Source organism: Triticum dicoccoides, chromosome 2A (genome assembly GCF_002162155.2).
Source record: "Triticum dicoccoides isolate Atlit2015 ecotype Zavitan chromosome 2A, WEW_v2.0, whole genome shotgun sequence".
NCBI lineage: Eukaryota > Viridiplantae > Streptophyta > Magnoliopsida > Poales > Poaceae > Triticum > Triticum dicoccoides.
Window position 1 is genome coordinate 71,261,731 of NC_041382.1, and position 9,288 is coordinate 71,271,018.

A 9,288-nucleotide genomic window follows, 5' to 3' on the forward strand; every position below is an offset into this window, starting at 1 on the left:
AACGAGCATGCACCTTTAATAACCTGGCTCGGGTTCGAACCTCTGCGGGAGCGTTGTTGCACGCGCCTTATTTTTGTCAGACAAAAATTCCAGGCCGGTCCTTTTTTTGGCAACCAAGGGATTTATGCGTGATTAAATAAAAGGTAAAGGGGTTTGTCAGACAAAAATTCCAGGCCGGTCCTTTTTTTGGCAACCAAGGGATTTATGCGTGATTAAATAAAAGGTAAAGGGGTTTGTCAGACAAAAATTCCAGGCCGGTCCTTTTTTTGGCAACCAAGGGATTTATGCGTGTTTAAATAAAAGGTAAAGGGGTTTTCCGTAAAAAAAACATGCCATTGTCAGGCCCTGACAGGCGGGCCCCAACGGTCAGATAAAACGTCAATACGTTGTTATACATGATTTAGACCTTTTTGCAACACTTAGACCCCAAAATGATACTGAATTGCGACCAACACGATTAGTGATACTGACTCGTAACATGGTGCCGAAGTGTGGTAGCTTCCTGCAATTAACCCGGTTAGGCCTTGGATCAATCAGCACGTAACATCAGGGCGTATCATCTTCTCGATGGATGCAGACATGCAGTGGTTCGGTGGGCTACCCGGTCCAGGTTTATGTTTGAGCCTTGCGCTGTGTGCTGCACAGCACAGGACAGGATTGCAACCGGGCACGGGGTAAACTCCATTCCGGCGGGGGCAGCCAGGCAGCGCCGCCGCCGGCGGCGGCCCTCCGTCACGCACTGGGAGAATGGGAGATCGTACAGGCCCCGCCATATCCTGATTCTCGTTAGCAACCGGCACACGCATCGCAAAACAGGGGAAACGACACGAAGCAAACGAGCGGGGCACCGTGACCGCGACCGCGGCCGGGCGAAATGGCCGCGTCGTCGTCTCGTCGCGAATCCCATCCCTCGCTCCCTTTCCCCTCCCCTCACCCCGCCCGTCGCCTCGACCGGCCAGGCCATATATACCGCCCGCTGCCGCCGGAAGAAGCCTCTGTTTCCTCTCTGCTCCCAACCGCGTCCGTCCTCAAGCTTTCCTCCCACCTCCCTCCCTCTTCACGTGAACCGCTCCACGCCCACACCATCTTCGCCTCCGCCCGCCCGCCCGTCCGTGAGCCGCGCCGGCGCGTGACTCCCTTCCTCCTCCGCCACCGCCTGCCTCTTTCTCGTGCTTCATCCACCATCCAACGCCAACAGCAATAATCCCCGTCTCTGAGCCGCCAGCCCACCATTTCTTCCGCGGCCTGCCGGAATTTGGAATCCTTCCTTGTTATTTTGGTGCCTTTGTTTGGCTCGAGCGGCGGAACCAGCCGGGCAGCCGGGCGGCCATGAAGTTCACCAAGAGGTACGAGACGTACATGCGGGGGATCAGGAGGACGGCGGAGCAGGAGCTCCCCGCCGTGGGGCTCAAGCGCCTCAAGAAGATGCTCAAGAAATGCCGCTCCCACCGCACCCCGCACCACAAAACCGGCGCCTCCTCCCCGTCCTCCTCCTCCGACGCCGCCGCAGCCCGGTGCACCGGCCATTGCTCCGGTAAACAAAACCACGACCGCTCTTGTCTCCTTCATCCTATCTCTCTGTTTCTTGTTCTTGATTGATTTCCTTTGACGAATTTTGGCCCGCGCTCCGGAGCCCCGCGTGCTATCCGGGAACATTTCCCGGTTTTCTTTCTGAATGAGGTCCGTGCCTCCGTGGTGGATTCTTTCCCGGTGAGCACATTGATGTTGACCCGCTGGAATCTTTTCCCGGTGCTTTTCTTCTTCTTCTTCTTCTTTCTGAATAGGCCCGTGGTGGGGATTCCCCCTACGGCAAGATGACAAACCTAGAAGATGACCGGCACTGGTCGCCGTCAGTGCCAAACTGCCAATATTTTTGGCATTTCAGTTGCTTCACGCTGCGATCAGCTTGACGAATTCTGCATGGAACCTGCACGGTTGCACCTACACCCTCGCTTTGGTATTCTTTCTACAAGGCGGTGCTTGCTGGGAAAGAGAAACCACATGCACATTTTACCATGTCCACCTTTCATCTCAATTACCGGCCTGCTAGAGAATTTTTTTTCCCTCTCACCAAGCTTCTCCCGGACTATTATGGGCAGAGATGCATCAATGGAGGCAATCAAAGCAACAAATGTGAGGGTTCATGATTTGCTCCGCAACCCAGGATCCCCTAGATTTTGTTTTCAAAATACATATCCTCACCATCCCGTTCAAAATTCGTGTTGCCATTTTTCTGTAGATAAAAGAAAAGGTGTTGTTACCATGAAGAAATTTTAGGCTCCGCCGTCCTCGTGTGGTCGACACAGCTGTTGGCTGTATGCTTGCATATTCTACTATCAGTTCAGAAAACAAAGAGATAAACTTTTCCTCAAAAAAAGGAAAACAAGACATAAATCAGAGTGCTTAAATTCCGCCTGCAGACCAGCACATCTTGTAGGCGCCACTACGCTACCACTACGAGGCCAAGAGGCCCACATCCAACGACTATCAGTTAAAAGTTCAAACAGAATACTCTTAGAGATGTGGCTTCACGCACTAGACTATGCCGTGGGCACGGCTAACAAATTAAAAATGTCAACGTTTCTAAGAGTCAAAGTGCCGAATGCGATGAAAACTATTAGTAAATTCGCTTACAAAATTCTGGTATAACCTAAGACAGCCAACCAGTATAGAGTCAGCTGTGCTCTGCTCATAGGTTCAGCAAGGAGCATACTGTGATTGGCGCATCTGTTCCTCTGACCCCGACTTCGCAACTTTTAATAATCATCAAGTTGCCTATTCTGATTTTCCAACTTTTTATCTCATAAAAGACAGAAAATTGCTGAAAAAGAAAGAATATTTCATGCATGGTTCCAACTGGCATTGTGAATATTTTCAAGATCAAGTGGCGATTCATGTACTAGTACCTTTCATGGTTGGTTAGTTGACAAACTGTTAAAAACAATATGCAGTGTGTGATGGCAGCTTCTTCCCGTCCCTTCTCGACGAGATGTCAGCCGTCGTAGGCTGCTTCAACGAGAAGGCCAAGAAGCTCCTCGAACTGCACTTGGCGTCGGGGTTCAAGAAATACGTCATGTGGTTCAGCAACAGGCGTCACAAGAACCATGGGCAGTTAATACAGCAAGGCAAAGACTTGGTCACGTATGCGATTATAAACGCCGTGGCTATGAGGAAGATCCTCAAGAAGTATGACAAGGTATGGCCTTTGTCCTGCCTTTATTTAAAAGCGAAAACACATTTACGTTTTCAATAGAATATTAACAAAAGTGAAAAAAGAAGAAAAAGCTGGATGCTCCTACATTAGATGGAATCAGACTTCAACAAGAACTATTAAGTTCTAGCTCTCTTTGCATTTCAGATAATAATAATAGTTGGATATCAATGAGTAATTAAAAAGGAATGACCAAAAGCATATACTCTGCAGATACACTATTCGAAGCAAGGACAGGAGTTCAAAGCTCAGGCCCAGAGCCTGCACATTGAGATACTTCAGTCCCCATGGCTATCTGAGCTAATGGCTTTCTACATGAACCTGAGAAGAAGCAAGAACAACGAGACTGCGATGGAGCTCTTTGGTGACTGCTCGCTCACATTTGATGACGACCAGCCAACGCTCTCATGCAACCTCTTTGACTCTATGCGCGTTGACATCAGCTTGACATGTTCAATTTGCTTGGTGAGCTCGCACTTCTGACATGCATCTAAGACAAGATCTATTTAGCATTGCGAATTTTCTCTCAATCGCAACACCAGCATACACTGGTTATATTATTTCAACCTACAGTGGTGACAACTTTTCCTCGACCCTTTGTAATGTTTCAATTTACAACTTGTTTTTGCAGGACCCAATGTTTGATCCGGTCTCGCTTTCCTGTGGCCACATATTTTGCTACTTGTGCTGCTGCTCTGCTGCATCGGTGACGATTGTCGATGGGTTGAAGTCCGCAGATCACAGATCAAAGTGCCCTTTGTGCCGACAGGTATAAATATTCAGTTCCGTCGAACAGATATTTGTGAATGCCCAGCCGACTGACCTAATTTCCCCAATTCAGGCTGGGGTCTTTCCTGATGCTGTGCACTTGGACGAGCTGAACATGCTACTTAGCTATAGGTAAGTGCACACCCTAACAAGTTTTCAGTGAGCAGAGATGTGAGAACATGTTTCTGTCTCTCGCGATTTAGTTTATCAGTGTTGAATTGTTGAACTATCCACAGTTGTCCGGAGTACTGGGAGAAGAGAATGCAGATGGAGCGAGTTGAACGTGTTCGTCTGGCTAAGGAGCATTGGGAGTCCCAGTGCAGAGCATTCTTGGGCGTCTGATGGAACATGTAGATTTCGTACAAAAATGGGATTTCCCATTGTTGTTGGTTAGATCTTCATTTGGCATGACTGTAATATAGTTGGATCTATCCTGCTGAATGAATTGGTCTGTAATTGGGAGGTCACTTGTGTGCCAAGATGTAAAAAGGGGCAAACTTGTAGTGATTATCTGAATGTAAAAATTCCAAGTATATTTATAATTAATCTGGCTTGTTTAGGTTTGGGATTTTTCAGCAACGGTTCGGACCTGTTTGGGTTTGGGTTCTGACTTGGTTAAATGTGAATCCATACTCGTTGAAGGTTTATGTAAGGTATTTTGGTCTGTGCTCAGAGGAATTCAAAAACTAGCATCACAAAAAAAGGAATTCAGAAATTAGGATTAAGTTACTCCAAACATTAGGATCAAATTCCTTACAATGACAACATTTGTCACTTCGTTGAAACTTTTGACTGACATTGAGATGCGTGATATTCTTTCTCTCTATAGAACACCATTTGTGGATGTTGCAACCTTGCAATAACGACCAAGATAAACATCGTGATCACAGAACCTCACTGCCTGATTAAGTTCCCACAGTAGTACATGCAATGTTAAGTTATTAACAGAATAAGAGGTACAGGGTCAACCTCTCTTTAGTTCCAAATTGCAATTATTGCTACATGCTATCGCGGTGAGCAGCGGTGAGCAGAGAACTCTACCTCTAAACTTGTCTTACTGTCTTCCCTATATATCTCTTTTCCAACCCTCCATTCTACCAAAATCAGATCCTAGATGAATATAAGAATTAAAGATCTTACAAAACTGTGGTGGCATGGTGATCACTCCTAGAGCTTATAATCACCACAACTCCAGTTGTTGACGGCCGAGAAATACTTCCTCGCATCTTGGCAAGTGGAATGCAAGAAGAATACCTTCGGAAAATGTCTGAATGTTGGTCATAAACAAGTCATTCTTAATCAGCTCTTAATCTCAGGATCTCCTTTGCTGTCCGCCTCCTAAAATATTCCATATGTTCCTGCAAAGAGTAATTGATTTAACCAAATTAAACTACATAATACCAGGTAAACACATATCCCACGGTATATGTGTGTGCAAGAGAGATGAAGCCTCATGTCTTCAATTTGAACTTGATTTTGTATAAGCCCTTTTGGCAGCCTATCCTGATAATCCTCGAGCTCACAAAAACTCAAGGACCTCAACAGAACCCTAATCAAGCATATTTATGAAGTTGACAGTCAGAAGATGTCTATTATACACACCTGACTAAAAGATAGTATGAGACCTCTGCTGTAGAAATCGATGAACTTGAGCATAAACATACCACAATCCCATCTGTTACAAAAGAAGTTCCACATCAAACAAATCCATGTGTACTTATTGCTATAAAGAATACAAAACAGATTTTTCAGGTAAACAATAATTGCTGCTGAAAATGCAGTAAAGCACTACAACAACAACAACAACAACAAAGCCTTTAGTCCCAAACAAGTTGGGGTAGGCTAGAGGTGAAACCCATAAGATCTCGCAACCAACTCATGGCTCTGGCACATGGATAGCAAGCTTCCACGCACCCCTGTCCATAGCTAGCTCTTTGGTGATACTCCAATCCTTCAGGTCTCTCTTAACGGACTCCTCCCATGTCAAACCCCGCCCTCTCTTGACATTCTCCGCACGCTTTAGCCGTCCGCTATGCACTGGAGCTTCTGAAGGCCTGCGCTGAATATGCCCAAACCATCTCAAACGATGTTGGACAAGCTTCTCCTCAATTGGTGCTACCCCAACTCTATCTCGTATATCATCAAAATGCAGTAAAGCACTGAGTGGTGATAATTGACATTTCATATGGGTTGTTTGGGGCAACCAAACTAAACTGTTATTCCTTAAGTCACAGCTGAATTTAGGCCTGCAAGCAGTGGAAAGAAAGTGTACCCATTATGTTGCAAAGGAATATGAACAGATACTTCCCGCCAAGAACTTGTGTCTATCTCTATGTTATTCTTGTCCTTCAATTCATCCATAATATATCTAGCCTGACAGAAACAGGAAAACATAAATCCAGTTTAACAAATATAAACATGATTAGCAAAACAAACTACAACTGAAACCAATGGATATATATTTTAAATTTCCAAATAATAATGTTAATTTGCTGCTTGGTAAGTTAAACATGCAAACATCTTAAATAATGAAAGATAAAAGAGAACTCTTAAGTACATAGGTCTATAAGATAAAATAATATCATGAAAAACATGTAAACATTTTCCTTATATATATCATAGAGAATTGATCACACACATAGATCAGTCATAATGTGAATGACACGGATAGATCAGTCGTAAAATAATAGTCCGCTTTTTACTACTACTGCGAACTAGCTGTGTCATCCACACAGAGAAACCAAAACATGCGTACCACAGAATGATTTCAGACAATCACCTCAAAGCTTATACATAATCATTGGATTGTTAAGGAACCATTTTTTCAAAACTCATGATAGAAGTAATTGGAGATTATCGATGGTACTTTATTCGTAGACATCAATTAAGCAGATAGTATTTTATTTCAAAGACATCAGTTAAGTCTACCAGTATCCTCAGTACGCCACTGTCCTTGCCACCAAGAGAATCAAGATAATGAAAAGTTTCTTCCTTCATGTCAATAATTGCCAAGCACCAATGTACATCTCTGTGTACTGGAATAAATATCTGAAACCAAATTCTAACGGTAAGCGTAACATGAGAAATGAACATGTAAAAAAAAGGCTAGTAACAAGAAAAGTGGATCCAGTAGTAACTTACTTTCTCACAATCCGCAAGCCTATAACCCAACTTGTTGGGGTTTGTCCATCTTCTAACAGATTGATAGTCATAACCAGTTTTTCCACAAGCAAGCTGAACAAGAACACAGAATGTCATGAGGTGTCCACTGTTTAATACTAGCTACATGTCAAAATTTACGACAGAAAAATCTAACAAGCAAGGATATTAACACATAGTCAAATAGCAAGGGGATCTGACAATCAGAAAAATAATGCAGACTCGTGCTGGATGAGCAACATACAACAGTGATATAAGAATAACAGGCATCCATATGTATTGTACTTCAACAAAACAGTCATGAATTTTCGTAACCATGAGGCATGGGTAAACAGACCAAGTCATGTAGGTAGGGGTGGAAAACAAGCCAGGCCTGGGTAGACTAACTATCAAACTTTGTTCGGAACTGGCTCATTTTGATTTAATATAATATTATTTGAAGTTTCAAAGCAATTTTAAAATTGAGCTAACAAGACGAGCCAGAGCATAGTTGAGTTTAATTCAAAATTGACTCCAGTTTTGAACAAAGTAACGTGAATAATTGAAGCAATTTCAAACCGAGTTAACAAGCCATTTAACAACACATCTCAGTTTTTAACGAAGTGATGAGAATAATCAACTCATTTTTTAAGACGAGCTCACGATCCGTTAAGGAGATCCCCCCACCCTTACATGTAGGAGATGCATATTCTTAAATTAATGGATGATGAATGATCTTATATGCTTGAAATGCCAGTTTCCTGCACCAAATTTGCTGGTAGTCCCCACTATGACAAAAGTATTATCAAATCCCAGCAACCAAGGCAGAAACATAACCTGGGCAGTGCTACCAGATATAAGTCATAACTGATGTAAGTAGCAGAATACAGACTGGAAGAATATTTCATCAGACAAGTACTAGAAAGCAAAGAATGTGGATCAGCTAACCTTCTTATAAAAGAATGTGTTAAAGAAGTGGCATTTTAAAAATCTTTGGGGTTCTCTTTCTGCTCTCTCCTTTAATAATTCAAGGTACAAATTGATGACCTGAAAGGAGGGAAAAATAGAATTACAAGATAAAGCCTTGCAACATCAGGCTAAGAAAGAATGGAACATCATTTAAACATATTCTTCAGGGTTTTTTCTTTGATGAAGGAGGTTCTTCCATATGAATATTTACCTCATCGTTTAACCAACCCCGAGGCCTCAAACACCATAGTTTCTCTTTGGTAATCTCAATGTTTGAAGACTTATGCAGCACTATTATTTTTTTACTGCAAACAGAAGAGAATGGTTAATGTTTAATGGTGCTAATAAGATAAAGTAGAAGTATTGAATAAAATTTACTGGACATTGTTGTCAAGTGTACCTGTGAGCACTACCATTCAATAAGTTGTTTACTTCACTTTCTTCTTCATTTGTGAGAGGTGCAAATAATTCAGACAGATCCTGAGATAGACAAGTACAAGATATGGGAGTTATATTTTGAAGAACTGTTAAAAAGAGTCACAACTAACAGGCTAATCGACAGTGCACTAATTAATCCATTTAATTAACAGAGCTAGACTTCGAAAGCAGAGTTAACCCTTCAGGAGTGAAACATCCACTCTTTGTGAGTAACCCAGAAATATCCATTTCCAAATCATAGCTGCTAAAGGTCATAGTGAATTGTTTTCCTCCAAACGAAATTTCTACTAGTTTTATGGGCGAATTCGCTCTAGCTAAACAAGTTCATAAACAGAGAACTAAAGAGCGCAAGTTCCGCGAGACATACTATGCATATCCAAATGACATCCAGGTGAACGCATGTGCACTAACCATTTTACTATGGGTATCAGCAAACTATGTAAAATTCTTCTTAAACCATGACACATGAGATTGAGATGGCTACCTCTTCGAGACTATCGTCAGGCACCTCCTCCAGTGTGATGTTGCTCACATCGCCAATATCCCTCCTGGAGGCACTGGCCTTGTTAGCTTGAATCCTATTCGCACTGAGATCTATCACCTCCCGCAATCCCTTGCCGCGCCTCTTGCGTACCCTTGAGCCGCCTTCGTCGGTGCTCTCCCTCAGCAGCCGCGAGAGGAGGTGGCCCATGTCTACCACGGAGGCCTTCCGACGGCGGCAAGGGGTCGATGCGCCGGCCGCGAGGAGGTAGCGGAGGACGAAC

The 9,288-nt window shown here is 43.4% G+C and overlaps 2 protein-coding genes across 3 annotated transcripts; one reads left to right on the forward strand and one right to left on the reverse strand.

Moving 5' to 3' along the window:
- Positions 1-884: 884 nt before the first annotated feature.
- Positions 885-4,554, forward strand: LOC119353346 (probable E3 ubiquitin-protein ligase BAH1-like 1). Of its 2 annotated transcripts, none has more exons than XM_037619945.1 (6): positions 885-1,534; positions 2,952-3,196; positions 3,425-3,676; positions 3,843-3,980; positions 4,053-4,111; positions 4,216-4,554. In XM_037619945.1, the coding sequence occupies exons 1-6, from the start codon at positions 1,330-1,332 to the stop codon at positions 4,319-4,321; spliced, it is 1,005 nt and encodes a 334-aa protein (XP_037475842.1). In that variant the 5' UTR covers positions 885-1,329; the 3' UTR covers positions 4,322-4,554. The 2 variants fall into 2 exon arrangements, with proteins under 2 accessions (XP_037475842.1, XP_037475843.1); XM_037619946.1 differs by lacking the exon at positions 885-1,534 and adding an exon at positions 1,751-2,133.
- Positions 4,555-4,851: 297 nt separating this feature from the next.
- Positions 4,852-9,282, reverse strand: LOC119353347 (ubiquitin-like-specific protease 1A). The gene is made up of 9 exons (XM_037619947.1): positions 9,009-9,282; positions 8,487-8,566; positions 8,298-8,391; positions 8,066-8,164; positions 7,121-7,213; positions 6,908-7,027; positions 6,252-6,352; positions 5,582-5,654; positions 4,852-5,337 (listed from the first exon to the last, which is right to left on the reverse strand). The coding sequence occupies exons 1-9, from the start codon at positions 9,213-9,215 to the stop codon at positions 5,275-5,277; spliced, it is 930 nt and encodes a 309-aa protein (XP_037475844.1). The 5' UTR covers positions 9,216-9,282; the 3' UTR covers positions 4,852-5,274.
- Between the last annotated feature and the right edge of the window lie 6 nt (positions 9,283-9,288).

Coding starts and splice junctions, on each gene's coding strand:
- LOC119353346 (XM_037619945.1), top strand. CDS start 1,330: ATGAAGTTCACCAAGAGGTACGAGACGTACATGCGGGGGATCAGGAGG. Junction 1,535..2,951: donor GTGCACCGGCCATTGCTCCG/GTAAACAAAACC, acceptor AACAATATGCAG/TGTGTGATGGCAGCTTCTTC. Junction 4,112..4,215: donor AACATGCTACTTAGCTATAG/GTAAGTGCACAC, acceptor AACTATCCACAG/TTGTCCGGAGTACTGGGAGA.
- LOC119353347 (XM_037619947.1), bottom strand. CDS start 9,215: ATGGGCCACCTCCTCTCGCGGCTGCTGAGGGAGAGCACCGACGAAGGC. Junction 7,028..7,120: donor GGCTTGCGGATTGTGAGAAA/GTAAGTTACTAC, acceptor ATTTGGTTTCAG/ATATTTATTCCAGTACACAG. Junction 5,655..6,251: donor ATTCCTTTGCAACATAATGG/GTACACTTTCTT, acceptor CTTTTGTAACAG/ATGGGATTGTGGTATGTTTA.